General features: G+C 43.8%; 1 protein-coding gene across 4 annotated transcripts; it reads right to left on the reverse strand.

Annotated features, from left to right (window-relative positions):
• Positions 1–9,360: 9,360 nt before the first annotated feature.
• Positions 9,361–18,780, reverse strand: TP53INP1 (tumor protein p53 inducible nuclear protein 1). Of its 4 annotated transcripts, none has more exons than XM_027889293.1 (5): positions 18,680–18,780; positions 15,284–15,565; positions 14,430–14,778; positions 12,742–12,775; positions 10,342–10,417 (listed from the first exon to the last, which is right to left on the reverse strand). In XM_027889293.1, the coding sequence occupies exons 2-5, from the start codon at positions 15,393–15,395 to the stop codon at positions 10,400–10,402; spliced, it is 513 nt and encodes a 170-aa protein (XP_027745094.1). In that variant the 5' UTR covers positions 15,396–15,565; positions 18,680–18,780; the 3' UTR covers positions 10,342–10,399. The 4 variants fall into 4 exon arrangements, with proteins under 4 accessions (XP_027745091.1, XP_027745090.1, XP_027745094.1 ...); XM_027889292.1 differs by having other exon boundaries at positions 14,430–14,781; XM_027889290.1 differs by lacking the exon at positions 12,742–12,775 and having other exon boundaries at positions 9,361–10,417.
• Positions 18,781–19,113: the final 333 nt, after the last annotated feature.

The following is a 19,113-nucleotide window of genomic DNA, read 5'->3' on the forward strand; positions in this document are numbered from 1 at the left end:
TGTCCCGCACACCGCCCCGCCGGGAGGCTGTCAGCCCGCACCGGCACCGGCCTGCTGTCCCGCACACCGCCCCGCCGGGAGGCTGTCAGCCCGCACCGGCACCGGCCTGCTGTCCCGCACACCGCCCCGCCGGGAGGCTGTCAGCCCGCACCGGCACCGGCCTGCTGTCCCGCACACCGCCCCGCCGGGCGGCTGTCAGCCGGCACCGCCCTCCTGCCCCGCACACCGCCCTCCTGCCCCGCAAACAGCCCCGCCGGGCTACTGTCAGCCCGCACCGGCCTGCTGCCCCCCTCCGCTGCTGGGGAACCCGCACCCCGACACCCGCCGGCTGTCACATCCCACCGCACGCGGGTGCCCTGAAGAGCAGGCTCAGGGGTGGCCTCGTCACTTTCCTCAACTCCCTGAGAGGAGGGTGTAGCCAAGTGGGGGTCGGGCTCTTCTCCCACCCAACTGGCAACAGGACAAGAGGACACGGTCTTAAGCTGCACAAGGGGAGGTTCTGGTTGGACATTAGGAAAAATTTCTTCACAGAAGGGGTAATTATACACTGGAATGGGCTGCCCAGGGTGGAGTCACTGTCCAACAGAGGTGTTTGAGGAAAGACTGGATGTGGCACTTAGTGGCACGGTCTAGCTGACATGGTGGTGTTCAGTCAGAGGTTGGACTCAATTATCTCAGATCTCTTTTCCAACCTGATTGATTCTATAATTCTGTGACTCTTTGAAGGGTAGCCTTCACCCCACTCTGCTCCCAGGGGCCTGGGTTCTGCCCCCATGGCCCTGGACCTTCTTGTCCAAAACATTTTCCCAGGGTCCCTTCTCTCCCCTTCCTATTTTTGCACTGTGTTTCACCACAGTGAAATTCATCCTGGCAGAACACAGGCCTCCCCTGAACACAGCTTCCATGGTCTCCTATGGACAAACTCTATCCCCCGCCCAGCAGCTTTCCACAGCTGCCAGCCAGGCCCACCACTGCACCTTGGGGTCCCACCTAGCCCCAAGTCTGCAGTACCCACTGCAGGAGCACCCTCCCTGCAATGCCCTTCTCCCCTTCCAATGCTGGAACTTACCCTCAGTGCCAGGTATGCCTTTCAGTCACTGCTAACATCACTCACGAGTTGCATGGAGTTTTTGTAACAAATATCCTAAACAAGAAAAAAAAAATCCATACTACCCCAAAAGCAACCAAACCCCACAGCACCATATGCTTAGCAATGCTTCAAGCACCCATTTTTCTTTAAAACACCCAGGGTAGGGCTCCTGCAGCCATTTTGCTGGTGAGGAAGAACTGGTACCTTCTCGCAGTGCAGAGCACACGTGCTGCAAAACAGCGCGAAGAGAAGCCGCAGCTGCCTTCAGGTAAATCCACATTTTCATCATCTTTTTTTCACTTCCACTTTTTCTTTTCCCAAGTGTAACACTATTAAAGAGTAAACATAGTTTTCACCTCCAGATACATATTATAGTAATTAAACACAATAACCAGGTCTTATTTTCGTGTAACTTTGCCATTTTAAAAGGTAAGAGAAGAGGATGGATGCCTCTTTAGTGGGTATAAGCGTAAAAGAGAGAAGATTTTTTTTTTTTTTAAGCCTCTGGAAGTACACTGCAACTACTGAACAGTATTTGTGCTGGGATCTGGCAAGTCCTTCTGGATTAGTCTAGTGGTTTGGTTGGGTTTTTTTCCCCCTAATTATCACTTCTAGATATATTCCAGAGAAGGTGTAAAGGCCTTCCTTACAAGTTAGCTGATGTCGGTTTCCCTGGTTATCCTTTTATGGATCTATTTCAAGGAGCTTGGATCGACCAAGGATCTATAAAGCACAAATCTGAAGCCATGCGGATCAATCCACTTACTGAGTGTGCTCAGTACTTCTTTTCTCCCAGAGCAGTATTCTTGGGAGCTTTGTTGTTCCCAAGAGAATGAGCAGTATTTAATTACAACATTTGCACACAGCTCCATTGTGATCTGTTTTCAAGCAAGACATGATCCAGTTTAATATGCATTAAGTAATATTTTTAAGACCTGACAAGATTGATTTATTTTGTGGTTTGTTTTTTTTTTTTTTTCAGTCTGTTGGGATGATCGAGTCCAACTCCTGGTGCTGCACAGAACACCCCGAGAGTCACACCATGTGCCTGAGAGTGTTGTCCAGAAGTTTCTTGAATGCTATCAGACTTGGTGCTGGAACCACTGCCCTGGAGAGCCTGTTCCAGTGCTCAGCCATCCTCTAGTGGAAAACATTTTTATGATATCTGACCTAAACCTCCCCTGACTCAGCTTCATGCCATTTACTCAAATCCTATCACTGGTCACAAGAGTGAAGAGATTGGTACTCGTCCCTCTGCTTCTCCTCGTGAGGATGTTGAAAATCACAAACAGGTCTCCTCTCAGTCTCCTGTTCTCCAGGCTGAACAAATCAAGTGGCTTCAGCTGCTCCTCATATGGCTTTCCCTCCAGACCCTTCACCATCCCTGTGGCCCTCCTTTGGATGCTCTCTAATAGCTTAATGTCTATTTTATATTGTGGTGCCCAAAACTGTACACAGTATTCAAGGTAAGGCCACACCAGTGCAGAGCAGAGCAGAGCAGAGCAGGACAGTCACCTCCTTTGACTGGCTGGTGATGCTGTGCTTAATTCATCTAAGGACACGGTTAGCCCTCCTGGCTGCCTGGGCACTGCTGACTCATATGCAACTTGCCATCAATCAGGACCTCCAGGTCCCTTTCCCCAGCACAGCTCTCCAGCATCTCATTCCACTATCTGTAGGTACATGCCAGGTTGTCCCTTCCCAGGTACAGAATTGTACAGCACTTGCCCTTGCTAAACTCCATAGGGTTGGTGATTGCCCATCTCTATTTTGTCAAGGTCTCTGCAGGGCCTCTCTGCCCTCAAGGGAGTCAACAGCTTCTCCAGATTTAGTGGCATTTGCAAACTTACTTAGTATCCCTTTGAGTCCTGCATCCAGGTCATTAATGAAGATGTTGACCATCCAGCCATGTCAACCAGCACCCCCAGGTCCTTTTCCTCCTGGCAGCTTTCCAGCCACTCTTCCTCCAGCCTGTAGCGCTGCATGGAGTTGTTGTGACTCAAGAGAAGGACCAGCTTTTCACCTTATCAAACCTCATACCATTTGCCTTAGCCCATGAATCATTCCTCAGACTCACACCACAGACAGAAGAACTAGAGCTGAAATTCACTGTTAGGAGCAGACAAGGGGATACCTCTGCCCATATCAGTCCCCCCATCTTAATCTCATCTTCTTTATTCACCTTGCAAAAATTGACAGCTGTTGGCCAATACCCACAAACCCCCAAAGCCTGAGGCCTCCCTTCTCTTTCCCACCTCTCTCTGCTGCTACAAATTCTCTACAGAACCCTATTTCAGGGAATCTGCAATTCTTTTAGCACTCAGACTTATTTCTGGACAAAGTGATATTTTTTATTATGCTGTCTAACTAGGTCATCTTGCTTGGACACAACAATTTGAAGTCTATACAGGAGAAATATAGATTTATGGCACAGACCATGTCTGCAAGTTGAGATCTGAAGCCTGCCTCTGGCCACTAGCCTAGTTTTGTTACTCTTATCTGTTTTGGCTTGTTTGGTTTTTTTTGGTTGGTTTTTTTTTTGTTTTGTTTTGTTTGTTTGTTTTGTTTTGTTTTGTTTGTTGTTGTTGTTGTTTGGTTGGTTGTGGGTTTTTTGTTTGTTTTGTTTTGGTTTTTTCCTGGTGTTTTTTTATTCCTGTTTGTTTTGGTTTTTTTGATTGGTTGGTTTTTTGTTTGTTTTTTTGTGTTTTGCTATTTTTCATTTTGTTTATCTTGCTTATGAAGTTATAGTACAGTTATCTGCCTCATTAAGGTATTTGAGTGTTCAAATATCATTCTGTCCACAAAACTTTTGAACCAGTCAAGAGATGAGCTTTTGAAGTATTATATATATTATACAGCAGTAATTCCAGGACAGTATTTTCATAAAGAAAAAGGCTAGCTGAGAAAAAAAAAATGTCATACACATCCTGTTAAGTCTTAGTTCAGTTTCATTTACTCTAAGACTGATATATTATGACCACGTTCTGGGAACAACAGTGCCACAACAACAGCCACTATGGGAACAGCAGCACCAGCATATTCTTTTGATGAATCATTTCTACATGTGTCAAAAAGCCTGAACCTCCCTTGCAAGTATCATGCAATAAAAGAAGTCACAACATTTTATGGTTATAAACATGCACCAGAAGTCAATGAGACAAAGAAAGCAGATACTGAACAACTTGATGAGGAGGAAGAGTTGCTTCTTAAGTGTTAAATGTCAGAGAGAACCATAATTACTGTTTTATCTTCATCAAAGGCATGCAAGAATTGATATAAACAGGAAAGCTAGAATGTGAAGTGAGAACTTAAGTCAATAGAGTTACATTGATATGACCCTTTATACGAACATTTTTGTCTTGGCACAGAGAAGTTTTGAAAATCACTAGTTCACGGTGTGTTGGAGAGTGTCCAAGCTAAATTTAAAAAGCTGCATTAGGTCTGAACTAAGCACCCTCAAGAGGAACAGTATAAACTTAGTTGTGTTAGGTTATCTGCATGGATACAGTTAAACAAGCATAATTGATCAAACTTTCTTCTGCAGAATACTGTACAGCTCTTAGCACAGCCTTGGGATTTTGATAAATGTACAGGACAAAATCTCTGTTTGAAAAGGAAAGATTTTACTCATTGCTTACTCTGGGAAGATGGGTGCTTTGTTGTACAAATTCCTTTTCACTGCTCTCAGTTAAATAGATCATTTTGTCACCCAGTTTGTTCGGTGCGTGAGGATCAAGTTAGGAACAGCCTACAACAACTGAGCCCATACAAATCCATGGAGGCAGAAGCCTGTATCCAACATGCTGAGAGAGCTGGCTGATGTCCTTGCAAGGCCACTCTCCATGATTTTTGGAAAGCCTCAGATATCAAGGATCCCTGATGATTAGAGGAAAAAAACCTATTCACATTCAGTTTCAGAAAAAGCCCGAATAACAACTTGGAGATCACTGAGCTTATTTCTTACATTCAAATGGAATTTCCTGTATTTCAACTTGAATCCATTGCTATTTGTCAGGCACCACTACAGTAGAGCCTGGCTCTGTTGTCTTTTACACCCCATCAGGTTATACACCTTGACAAGATCCCCTAAGACTTTTCCAGCCTAAACCCTAGCTCTCATCCTCTCCCCCTTATTTCAGTCTTCTTCAATCCTATTATCATCTCCTTGGCCTCTTGCTGGATACTCTCTATTATGTCCATGTCTCTCTTGTACTGGGGATCTCAGCACTGGACATGGCCTTCAGATTTGTCTCACCAGCTCAGGGTGGAACAGCAGGATCACCTCCCTCCACCTGATGGCAACACACAGCCTGATGCAGCCCAGGAATCTGAGTTTTCAAGGCCACGAGGGTGCACTGCTGGCTCATGCTCAACTTGGTGTTCACTGGGACCCTCAGGGGCTTTTCTGCAAACATGCTTTTCAACCATTTGACTTGGTGCCTGGGGTTATTATTGCTCCAGGTAGAAGACTCCATATTTCCCCTTGTTGAACTGCACAAGGCTCCTATGAGCCCATTTCTCCAGTTTGTTAAGATCCTTCTGAATGGCAGCGCAGCCCTTCAGTGCATAAACAACTCTGTCCCATGAGCCAGGTCCTTAAGAAGGTTTTTAATATGTAAGAACCTGTACTGAGAGGGAGCGCCAGTGAAAAAAAAGCTTCAGCTAGGCTTCATACCACTGATCACAACTTTGAGCCAGCCCTCAACACACCTGCTCACCATCTACTTTACAGTACATAACTCATCAGTTTGGGAGGATATTATGAAAGACAGTGTTAAAAGCCTTGCTAAAGTCAAGATAAACAACATCCACTGCTCTCCCCTCATCCACTGAGCCAGTCATCTAACTGTGAAGGCTGTCAGGTTGCCAGGCATGCCTTCCCCTTCCCTAACTCTATTCTCACTACTACTAATTATCTTATAGTTCATGTTTGGTTTCCAGCACTATTTGCTCCAGTACCTGCCCAGAGATCAAGGTAAGAAATGCTTGAAGAGGTGGGCCATACACAGATCTATGGCACACATCCATGACTGCTGAAGGAGCTGGTTGATGTCATTGTGAAGCTGTTCTTAATTTTCTAAAAGGTTATAGCAACGGACACGATTCCTGAGTGATGGAAGAAAACAAGTGTCCTTCCTATCTTAAAGACAGACAAGAAGAATAGGGGAATCTACAACACAGCCTTACCTTGATCTTACCTTCTCATCCAAGGGTAATTCTTCCTTGCTGTAGCATTTTCTACTGGCTTCAGGGGCCTACAGTCCCAAAGGCCGGTCTTACCACTTGAGACCAAGGCAAAGAATACATGAAGTACCTCAGCCTTCTCCATGTCCTTTGTCATGGGGATTCCCATCCTGCTTAGCAGCAGGCCCACTCTTCCTCTGATCTTCCTTTTGCAGCTGCAAGACCTGTTGTCCTCCATATCCTTTGCCAGGTTCAGCTAGGTGGGTTTGCTTTGGCTTCCCTAGTCCCACCCCTGGACACTTCCACAAGATCTCTACATCCCTCACAAGTTACCCGTACCAGCAGCTTTCCACAGAGATTTTTTCATGGTGGTGCACGGCAGGAGAAACTTTCCACCCAGCCCATGCCTGCTTCATGTGTTTTTATGTCTGGTCTGTTCTCCTACAGAGCTCCCACATGCTGATCAGGAAACACATCAGTCGGCAGAGATGTGTAACCGTGCTTGGATGCACATTATCACTTGATCAGCAATGCAAACCCATTCCCAGAGGAACTTCTGCACTAGAGCACGTGTTGAGACACTCAGTAGTTGTGCCTGATACCTGCGAGGGGTGCTCAGGCATTTGGATTTTGACCAACCTCTAATATTAAAGAACAGGCTGACAATTTTTAATAGGCCATTTTTTATTGAGAGTTAAGATCATGTTTCCCCATGGTGCACAGAACGCACGATGAAAACAAAATACAGAAGATCACTTTAGTAAATACACACTGGTTAAGCAATGCTACTTTTTGGCAAAGTGCTGTATTTTGTCTGTTTTCAGCTTGTGTTAAACTATTAAAAATAAGAGCCAGACATTCTTCCATATCAAAAGGACTGCTACAAATAGAGAAGTGGCTCTGGAGAGAAGCTGCCATATATGCATAGACTGATGTACAGTATTAATCCTAACTGAAATGTCCCTTTTGAATCTTCAAGTTTGCTGCGTAGAAGGCACAGTTTAAAATGCAAATCTGTCCATTGACCAATACGTATGAAAATACAATTTCAGCAAAATTCATGAATATCAATCAGAACGAGACAGTGCAAGGCCTCCACTTTTACAAGAAAAAACACACTTTAATACAACTTAAAAAACCATATAAAAAGCCACACAGCTCACTATTAAAACAGAAAACCAAAACAAATCTAATTGCCCAATAGCTCCAGGCACAAAACAGGGCTAGACCAACATAAATATGTAAAACAAATTAACAAAAAGCCATTGATGCAGTATTATCTCACACAATAATATGGTTTCCAATATTACAAATTGAGAAGCACAGCTTTGTGCAACAAAATAGTTTATATCCTGAAAGATATAGGTTTTCATCACCAGAAAGTCATCTAGTAATGTAGTATAAAAAGATCAGTATCTCCCAATTCTAGGAGCAGTCTAAAGTTGCATTTATTTGCCTACCGAGAAGAACAGACCAAGGCTCTCATTGTAAAGCCTGGGAGCCTTACACCCTCAACTCCATCTCCCTGCTAAGAGCTAAGGGATCACTTACTCCTTCCAACACAGGGAGGTGGAGACTCCATCTTCCTTCATTTCACTTTAAGAAAATTAAAGCTGAAGGAAAGCATTTACTTTTATATAAAGAAAAGTAATACAGGAAAGGAAAGAATTTTCCTGAGCTAGAAAGTTGGCAGTGAGGAGACAAAAGTTTAAGCCAGACAAAAAGTTGGAGTGATAAAGGTAGATTATCTGAGGCAAGTAAGAGTACTTGTGAATAGGTTAGAGACTGGTGAAACTACAGCTATCTGCAGATAAATCAGAGTATTTGGACCACAAGAGAATTGTTGTATGGACATGGGCACATACTGCTGAAAAGAACAGTAACAAAATCTCTGCTTTGGAAATTCATGATGCGACTAATTTTATTTTCTTTCAGTGTCCATGTGAATTCAATGTGTCAAAAAAAAAAAAAAAAAAAAAAAAAAAAAAAAAAAAAAAAAAAAAAAAAAAAAAAAAAAAAGACTAGTGTGTCCAGGAAAGCACCTCTTGCTTTTATACATTTAACTATTTTTCAACATCCCTTTGCAAGAATCCTAACTAGTTTCAGTGAAGCAGCACATCTGCAGTGAAAGAGAGGTTATAAATGCTGTCTCCTGTATGCCAAGTAGGTTCCACTACGATTCCAGCTGCAGAATGTGTAACAGTACCACTACATCAAGGTCAATCTGAATTGCTTGGGTTTTGCTTCAGTGAAATCGAAGCATTTGGCTGAATTTAAAATACTTCATAGGTCTGGAATAATTCACATTATGGACCTTGCCTGATTTCAAAGACTCCCCACATCACTCCTTATACCAACTTCTGTATAAGGACTACTGGAAGACACAGTTGAGTGTAATGTTAACACTTTAATGCCCTAGGCACTAAACACAAGGGAAAACACAGTAAATCACATGAAGCACTGACAGAAAGGAGGATAAACTTACTTATCGTTCCACCTTTCTTTCAGTGCAGATTTCTGCTTCCTCACCTTCACACCCTATTTAATCCACTTCCCAGACTTATCTATCAGGGTTCAGCATGCTGTATGGCTGCTGTATAACACAGCTTTTGTTTACAGGTGAACTTTAATTCACCTGTAGTTGTAGCTGGCAGTGCCTGCCAACTTCCAAAACATCTTGCACAGTGTTCTTAAGAAAACTACTTGTTAGTTTTGAACGGCTTTTCTTTCTTGTTGGCCCCAGTCCTGCCTCCAATGGGCAAAGCGAACCACCACTGCTGACCAATTTTTACACACCCTGTTATCGCTGTGTTTAGTTCTGTATGACTGTTCTCCAGCATGTACTTCTCCCTGCCTCACACTGCCCTTCATTTCCAGTCCCCATTAACTTGGACTTCATAGAGAGAAAGAGAGAAAATTAGGAGAACTTCTAATAAGCACCTCCTTCTAGCTATTTTTGGGCTACTCTCAATCTGTAAATATCAAGACAATCTAACAGCAACTTGTAGCTCAGAAATAGCTGTCCATCAGCAGTCAGCTACTGATGGGACTAAAATAACAGTCAAGCCCCCATCTTTTTTCTTTAACTAGATTAGAGATTAAATGAGATAAGGTAGGGGAAATACATGTATCAAAGACAGAAAGAGTTAGAGAAAGGAGTAAGAACTCAAACTGTACCAAGTAAAACCCAGTTCAGTTCTCTGTGTGTTGTGCATCTGCACTTTACCCATAGGTCCACTTTTCTTTCCATTCCACTGTGAGGTACTACATCTGTAACACCAGTGCCATATCATACTGCAACAATATTGGAGGGACATTTAACCCTCTTCCAATATCCATATCAAGTACCCAACACACCTACACAGACTCACAAACACAAATAGGTACTAGGCAATTTAGATGAGATGTCCTTCTTGCAACAGCTCAGCACAGCTATGTAATATCCACTGGCAGCTATAGAATTTCCTTGTTAGAAAGTAATCATATATGCTGAATACAGACAGATACACAAGCTGTCAAGTACTGGTCATTAAAGCATACAGCTAACCTCAATTTTTCTAACTCCATTTTGATTAATGCAAAATGTAACTGATTTCCATCTCAGTTAAGTTTCTTTAAAATACTAACTAAGAACCCATCTATACATCATAGTTTATAAAACAGCACACAAACTATCGTACTGATAGGCTTCCAAGACACTGATATTTAACATCAACATTCAGAACTCGCTGCAAGATGTTTGGAGATTTATGTGTCTTTTCAAAAGAATGCAACGCTAGTTACGATTGTGTTTGAGGGTTGACAATCAGCTTCGGATTGACCACACTTACCTACACATGAAAACAGAGCAACCTAAAAAACAATTAGACCATAGATTAAAACCACAAGAACCATCAGTAATTGAACTGACGCTGGCAAGGCTGGTGAACAAACAGTCCGTTGTGCTTGATTTGCCGAGAGTGGCAATCCCTGGTAAGGTTTTGGCGACGGAGACTGTTTCTGTTGAGACAGTGTCTTTCATTATGTTCTTTTATCCAGTGGGTAGGACGAAAGCTCTTGTTTTTTTCCAGAAAAGTTGAACGAGTAGCAAGAGCTGTGACATAGCAGTGAACACGCTGTCCTGTTTCATTTCGGGCCTCCAGTCTAGAAATGTAACAACAGATATCAGCCATTAGGGAGGTGCACTGGAATGACAAGTAAAATAAAGGCTAGAACACGGAGATCAACACCCTGCATTTCAAAAGGGCACCCTTATTCTATTGAACACAGATTTGGGCTGAGGTGAGGTCAAGCCACCTACCACACTGGTAAGTAATGCGTAGTGCTGCCAACTCACTTTTTGTGTGAGGGCTCCACAACAGCCTTTGGACTTCCAGCATCTTACACTATTGTGCTCCTCCTTCCCCACCCCAACTCCCTAAGCCCAAGATGTAATGCATATCAGAAATACAAGGCAATGTGTGTCACACTGCTCCAGCTTTAGAAGACTTAGAGTTATCCATCAGGCAAAGTTTGGTTTTAAATCATCTTGAACATAGGCGGTTCAGCCTGAAAACAGAAGCACACTAATGAAAGTGCATTTCAACTGCCAGCCACACAAGTAAATCCAAACAGTGTTCATGCAGAGGAATGGGAAAGACAGATCAGTTGTGACACACACAGGAAGTAACTTAGAAGGATTGTTCCTCAACCAGCCCTCTAAATTTCACGAGCAGAGAGTCAGCAGTTTTGGCAAACCCTTCCTTCATCATGCAATAGTGAAAAACAAACCAGCAGCCTATGCAAGCAGGGACTGACATATTGAAAAAGGACTTCCCTACTTGACAGAACAATCACTGGCACTTCCTGAAACTTCCAAAGTAAAGTTAAAAATAGCCTGGCCATTTTAGCAAAGCAAAACCCAAATCGGAGTGCTACAGCTGGTGCAATACTCGTGGCACCAGAGTTGCTTGCCTTCTCTCTTCCTACCCAGGACCCAACAACCAGCTGTCACCTGGCCAATAGTGCCCAGGAAAGATGTCTGCAAGACCAGGAACTTGCTCAGCCATGAGCAAGAGGTCTCTTGGGAAGTCTGTTTTCCAGCACTAGCATGGCTCTTCTGGAAGAGCTTAAATTGCATTTATTGTACACAGTCTCTGTAGACATAAATCTCGCCTGCCATGTCCTTTGCAGCCTTACTCTTGGGGGGCTGACACAGAAGTGAGCTCTTCTGCCTCCCACCACTCCACACTGGAGGGAAATACTCCTCGTCAGCAAGGGAATACTCCCTGCCTTCTATCTTTTTTTGTATTTTAAATATCCTAATCTTGCTTTTAGATCCCTGGGTAGCTAGACATGACTGACTGAAGACTAGAGACAGCAGAACAGCCATGTATGACATGCTGATTTTCCCATTTATTCACTGGATATTGTCCTAAACCTAGCACTTAAAATATCAAGAAAGAAATACGTGAACACCACAGCACCAATCAATTCCCAGCGCATTGTGAACATGTTCTATGCAGATTACACCAGTTTAATACACATGAGGGTACCTGCAAATATGGGGCTACTATTTTCTATATGGGGCGATCCCTTAGCACAATCAACAGTGCTGGAGGTGGAACTTCAGGCGAAGCCATTCTAGGGAAAGCTGTAAGGAGCCAGGAAGCCACACCACAGTTTTTGCAACCCATATTTCCTAAGCAAACTCTTAGCTAGCAAAGGGCAGCAACTGCTAATACAAACTGTTGTGGTTTTGGTATGGAAAAATATGACTAATCTGACAAACAGGGAGAAGTTTTTACAACATCCTTTTGCTTTGAAAGGAATTTAAAATGGGAAAATAGATTTCCTCCACAAAAGGAGAAAAACTGGTTTAAAGTTGCAGGTGGAAGATACTTAAGCTTATCAAATACCCTTCCAGCACTGGTTTGCAAACCAACACTCTTCTATTTGTCAACATAAAGTGAAACTGGGATAGCACAGGTGGCTTGAATTGTCTAAAAGGTCACATACTCTTCCAAAATGCAGCATTTTGGTACCTTAGTTGCATTTGGTAGCCTGGCGCTAGCAAGCCCTGTACGCTGAGAGAACAGGGCTGACAAGTCTCCATTTATATTGTCAAAAGAGAGTTTTAGAGGGGCTGTGTCTTAAGCCAGACCATCACTATATACATTCACTGCTGCACTCCCACCATCTATTTTGCTAGAAAGCAGAAGTGTTGTGCTAATTGCACTGCAGAGACAGACCTCACAAGAAACATTAAAGGCTTCAGACCCCACCCCAATTAATATTCCAGTAATTTTTCTGCATTTAGCATTTTGGCTTGTTAAAGCAGATGTAGTTAGGCTTGATCAAGTAACATCATTTGGCATAAAGGTTAGTCCTAAAACCAGTATTGCTTTGGCAGACAAGGCTCTAGAGGAAGCAGTATTGCTAGCAGCCTGATCAAACAAAAAGCACTGTCCCAAAACAGGAGTACTTACTGTGCCAGTGTGCCTTAAGCAGCTTTTCTTGGCCCTACAATGTTAAATGGCCAACCATTAAACCACTAGAGACTTCAAAACAGCTTTTGAAACTTACTGCAATATCAGTGTAATCAATGTTCCCAGTTTCTGCAGTCTACCTCAGCTTTAGACTTGTCTCGTCCCAGTTCTGCCACCCAAAGTAACCCATATAAGAGCCTAGATCTTCTGACAAAGCAACAGCACAGAATTAAGTGTGAAGAAACTTAATTACATGCCAGCTGAAGATCATCATACCTTTAGCTTCCCCCCACAATAAAGCAGCTTAACTGTACTGTATAGTATGAGACAGGATTGTTCTCCAAAAGAATTACTACCATTATCCCTAGTTCAAGTCACTGAAAAGTCAGTATCCAACTTTGAGTGTTACACTGCAAATTATTATTTTAGATAAACTGGTTTACTGTCCAGGGCATGACTTGCAGCCTCCAGTTCTTCTGCAGATTACTTCAGACCCTCACTTTAAAGGTGCTGTGTATTCATAGTTTCTCCCTGTTTAAGTTAGACCCCTGATACTTAACATCATAAACTGCCCTCCCCAATAACATAAATCCTCCACCCCAAGACCAGTAGTATCAGCACTATACTTCAACATTATACAGCAGCACATCATCTCAAAGTCATCTGTTTCTTTGAACTAAGAACTTAAAATACACCAAGGAGCTGATCAGAGAAGTCAATAGGCATCTACCTGCAGCAACTCCACCCCTACACTCATTTCTTCCTGTATATCAAAGTTTAGAATACTATGATTTTTTCTCTATTTTTCTCTGTTTATTTTGTTCTCTTCTTTATTATTTCTTCTAGACATAAGCAAAAATAAGCTGGGATGAAAAGTCAGTCTTTGTTATTAACTGGGATTCACAAAACACCCAGTTATTTTAAAATCAATGAATGCGGGGGCACGTGTGGGGTCATAATGACAAGGAAACACTATTTGTACACGTCCATGTATACTATACTTGTGTAGCTGTGCACGCAAACACCAAAAAAGCAGTGCATGGCAAACATGCCTCTGCAATAACCCCACATGGTCAGATTTTTAGGATCCAAAACCAAAAAGCACAATTTTCTTACTTTGCTAAAAGGAGAAGTTTGCAGCACAAATTTTTACAAGTTTTGTGAAAGATTTCAAGTTGCTTTTGTTTCACAAACTGATTGTGGAAAAATTTCATCCTATCCTTATCTATCACTATGTTGAGGAACAAAGAACACTGGAGAAAAAAAAAAACCAAACCACCCAAAACCCAAGCCCCTAAATTTCATCTCACAAGGTGACACTAACGAGCAGCTATGAAAGGAACACATAGTGAAGTGGGCAAAGTGCTTTCATATGAACATTACTGGATATCCAGTGAACTGCCAGCAGTTTCAACACGACTGGAACATACTCTGCAAGGCAGTAACTAGGCTCCATAAATATTCATTGAAGTATCAAAATAGCATACCCAGCTGTTTCCCGACACAGTCATCTTGCATTAACATTTTTCTAAGCAGGCAGGCAGCCCTGACCACCTTGTGTAGTATTCATGCTTTATTCACCTGCTCTGAAAAACGCTGGAAAATTCAGTATTAAGTGTCTAAGCTGATCAAGTAGAAACCAGATATATTCAGGAACAGAGCTGCTTGACAAGAGAATTCACACATACCTGGGACTACCTGGGCTGTGAAACTCCTCATTTCCACATCCAGTCTCATTAAGGCTGTGACAGGCATTATGGACAGCATACACAGACATGCTGGGATGCTCTATTAGGAGGTTCTCCATCGGACTGGTTTCCACTTTGATAGTGGTCAATCCACCTGCAGTAAAACATGGGGGAGGGGTAATAAACCAGCTCTCCTCCATAGGACATGACTCAAACTGGATGAAGCAAGACTCGCTGGCCTCCGGCAAGTGTTCCAAGGGAGACGATAAACAAGAGAAGACAGGCGAGCCGTCCGTGGTTGATTCTTCAACAATGTCTGCTTCCTCCACAGAACAATTAGTGCAAGTGTCTGCTGTAGGTGACCATTAGTCAGTGGAGACGATCCCATGGATGTTGGTGATCACAGGAGGTCGAAAACAAGGTTGCACGTGGCCAAAAATGGAATATGGAAAGAAAAAAAAAAAACAACAAAGAAAGAGAAATAAACCTCTTATTAGCACATATACAAGTTTTTACTTTTTAAAAGCAGGAGAGGAAAAAAGGCAAGCTATGTTAGACACATGAAGCAACTGTTATCAGTAAAGCTATATAATTGCATAATAAGTCAAATATACTTTATCTGTACAGGTGGTTCTGCTGAACCTGTGTCAGGCTTATAAACCTGACATCATTCTTCTCACCAGTGTACACAACATATTTGAGTACATTTGTTTGGAAGACACCTTACACTCTAATCCCACGCTGGTTTTACTTAGATAAAAGTTCTCCAAGCTACTGGTTTGTTCACTTGGAAGCAAGACAAACAAAAGCCAGAGCATGACAAAGGCAGAGCTCATGTCTGACAGACATCTTACCTATAAAGTCAACCAGAATCCACTCGTCGTCTTCTTTCTCACTGAACTCTGGCTCTTGGCTGGACAAGCTATCAATCTCTCCCATGAGCATGTTATTTAACCTCTGAAACATTACTAAGGCAGGACAAGACTTTGGCTGGTAGGTCTTTATATCCAAGGTTCAAGGCACAGCTAACACTGTACTAGCAGAGTGGCATAGACTTGAGATTAAAGTGCATAGATGCTTTATCAGCTTAGGTACGGGACATGCAGAGGCATGACTTGTAAACAGTTTATGTGAACCTGCAAAAAATGATGACAAGGGTCTTAATGACAAAGCAACAGATAACAACCCTAGGAAACAAGTTAAAAGCCCTCTGGCTAGTGTAGTCGGAGGTACCAGTGAACATTTTCCTCTAAGAGGAGAGGCAGGTTCACCGGTATTCACAATCCCCTCCCACAAAAAAAACCAAAACACAAACAAACAAAAACCCAGAAACCAACAATAATCCCTAGGAGCTGATTGCCTTTCCCTCAGTCTTCCTCTCCATGGAAAGGTCTGTTCAGTTGTCAGTCCCATCTTCTCCTAAGGGAAGGGAGGACTCTTGTACAGGAGCCTTGAGTCTCTGCTCACCAAGGTGCTCCCCCAGCTCCCTGCCTGTCTTCCTCCTGGCCAGAGAGGGATGTGAAGGGCAAGTGCATATTTTTTGCTCCAGACAACTCATCTCCTTTGTTGGCAGAGAGGAGCCCCTGTGAGGGCTCCTGGGGAAGCTCAAGGCAGTGTTTCTTCTCTCTCCCATCACACTCAGTTCAGGGCCACTGCCTACAAGTTAACAAAGTAGGAAGGCACATCCTGTCTTCAGGTTCAAAGTGCACCACACAGTTACCAGTGGGATCATTTTCACAGCAACCACCCAACTAGTCATGTATGGTAAGTCTAACGAGCATGGAAAAGTACCATGTATGCTAACTAAACCCAATGTTTATTTCTCAATACATTTCCCTAAATCTACATGTAATTGGTCACCATAAGCCTGAACTCTGCATCTGGCAATTAAGATGAAAAATCCCATTAGTATCAAGAAGCTCAATGTTCAAACACCTCAGATCATCATGCTTACAGCCTTTGATATTTATACATGAGCCAATAAGGAGAAGACATTAAAGTAAATAAAAAGATAATGACTATCCACTGATTTAACTACAAGTTAATATTACCATAGTAATATTTGAATCATCACAGCATGTCAGAATCATTACAGATTAAATACCTGTTTGATAATTAAACAAAGAAGAATATATGCATGAAAGAGGGTATGAGTGCCTGCATTCAGAAAGAGAAAGAAAACACACTACACTAGACAAACCCAACCATTAAAAGAAGATACAACCCATTAAGATTATTATTTATGGCCAGTATAACCTGTGTCACTCTAGAACTTTCAGGCCACACTAAAGGGTCACTTGGGCCTCCTATGTCATCTTATCCCAGGACACCAGACCCCATTACCTATTCGTTCGATGCAAGGACAAGCACCTGCTCCATACAGTACTGCTTCTGTACACATTTATACAGCTTCCTCCTTATTCAAATAGCACAAAAGAATAGGAGCAGAATTTAAAGTAGTCTTCAGAAGCAATAGGAAAAGGTACAGCAACACTCAAGAAGTTATGCACACTAGCTCCTCAACAGAAACTATCAACTACAGGAAAAAACAAGAACAGAAACAACTGGCTCAGCTGCAGTTGTGAAAAAAGTCTATTTTTAAGGACCACACTTGAAAATGAAACGTCAGGGCTCTCTTTAAGAGAGCTATAAAAATGATCAGAAGTCCAAAGAAAAATGATAAGATTTAAAAAATGGAAAGACTTAAGAGAGGGAAGGAAGAGATTACAACAGTAGTAAATTATGTGAAGAAAGAGGCAAACATTTATTGTCGCCTTCTATACTCAGAGCAAGCAGAAGTGACTTTAAACTTCAGTAAAGTTCAGCTTTCAGTGGTTACCGGCAGGAAACACTTTTAACCATTAAGGCTGCTAAGCCCTGGATGGGTTACCTAAGGAAATGCCAAATGCCCACAGTGTTCCTAAGTACCTCCTTGAGAAGGTTTGAGTGCTTCAGTTATAGGCAGAGCTTACCACGGATAAGGAAATGAACTCTGAGTGAAAGCTTGAACTCTGTAGCTTTCCAGCTACCTTCCACTTCTTTCCCTAACCCTCTGCTGGCACAAGGCCTACGAAGAAAAGAGTCTGTTTTTTTTCTTAAGGCTAACTAGGAAACCATCGCATAGCTGCTGATCAGCACTGGCTTTCCCTGTACTCCCACACGCGTGTGTTGCCTCCTTCCTAGATCAAGCCTAAAGGCACCTTCAGGCAGAGGCTGTCCTTTTGTTGTTCTCTGCAGAGTGGAGAAAGATGAGAGCTCACACTCCTATATTAAGTCTCCAGGCATGACAGCAACATCAAATAATTAGATTCTAAAAAGCAAAGGAGAGATCACTGTTCCTGAGAACACAAGCTAAATAAACCTCAGCTTTTGACCCACAACTGTCTTTCTTTAGATCAAAAGCAGTTTGCCCCATTTCCCCTCCCCCCACCCCAAGGAGGATCCAAAAAAACATCTGAATCATTGAGAGACTGGTTGATGTTTTGACATCCTTTTGGACAAATGCCTTTAAAAAGGCCATGCTCTTGTCCTATTGTGCAAGTCAGACGGCGACCAAGAAGTTACACTGATATCCAGGGCCACCGTCCGAAGAGGAAAACAGGACAGAGACCAAGAGAGAGATTTTCAAGTTCTTAGACAGGAACTATCAGCTGCAGGAAAACACAAGGTTGGGAAGAACTGAGTCAGCTGTAGCAATGATTAAGAGGCTGTTACAGATAACACATCGAATGAATGTCAACAATACAGCGTCGCTGCATTAAAAAGACGTATTTTTCTCGCCTCCCTTTTTTTTTTTCTAACCTAGTAAAGGAGATGGGGTACGTGATAAGCAAAAATCGAACAAAACCCAAAAAAGACACCCCCCAGTCACTGTGCAGTTCTCTGTCAGAGCGAGCCGATCCCTGATCCCCCCGTGCCCCACCTCACAGCTCCTCCACCACCACCAGGAGGCTCCCAAAAGCCGCTCCGAGCGGCGCCAGGGGTGACCCGGCAGCGCCCGCAGCAGCTGCGCACCTTCCCGGCCGAGCTCCGGGGCTGGGCGGGGAGCACGGACGGCACTGCCGCCGCTCCACAGCCGGGAAAAAGCCAAACACCTCCCGGCTCCGGCGCCTCCCCGGCGGCGAAAAGCCGGAACGGACGCACGGGGAGACGGGAGCTCCGCCACCGCTGTTGGTTTTCAGCGCTCGGAGCGCAGGACACCCTCACAGCCGGGTCAGCGGCGGTGCCCGGTGCCCCCACAGCGAACTCACCGGACCGCGACCCGCCCGCTCCGCGTCCCCGGCGCCTCCAGAGCCCTTTGTTGTCACGGCCGCGGCGCCGCTGACGGACCGGCCGCCGGCCACGCCCCCCGCGCCTCCGCCAATGGGCGCCGCCGCCGCCTGTCGCTAACGCACGTGACGGGCGGGTGGGAGCGGAGGGGGCGGGGCCGGCCGGGCTGGCCCCGCCCCCGCACTGAGGGCTCGGGATGGAAGGGACCCCAAATCTCATCCTATTCCAACCCCAGCCCTAGGCAGGGACACCTTCCACTAGACCAGGCTGCTCAGAGCTCCTTTCAACATGAATACGTGCAGGAATGGGGCATCCACAGCTTTTGTGGGTAACTTGTTCCAGTGCCTCCCTACCCTCGTAATGAAAAACTATAAGGTCTCCTTGGAGCCTTCTCCAGGCTGAACGACCCCAGCTC

Source organism: Empidonax traillii, unplaced genomic scaffold, assembly GCF_003031625.1.
Source record: "Empidonax traillii isolate 1590-97213 ecotype Southwest subspecies unplaced genomic scaffold, ASM303162v1 scaffold257:size1394852, whole genome shotgun sequence".
Taxonomy (NCBI): Eukaryota; Metazoa; Chordata; class Aves; order Passeriformes; family Tyrannidae; genus Empidonax; species Empidonax traillii.

Bases quoted from the DNA above. Each gene is read 5' to 3' on its own strand.
- TP53INP1 (XM_027889289.1), bottom strand. From the start codon at position 15,395: ATGTTTCAGAGGTTAAATAACATGCTCATGGGAGAGATTGATAGCTTG. The intron at 14,782-15,283 runs GTAAGATGTCTG...GGTCACCTACAG, and splicing joins GATTCTGGTTGACTTTATAG to CAGACACTTGCACTAATTGT. The intron at 10,418-14,429 runs GTATGTGTGAAT...TTACATTTCTAG, and splicing joins CACAGCCCAGGTAGTCCCAG to ACTGGAGGCCCGAAATGAAA.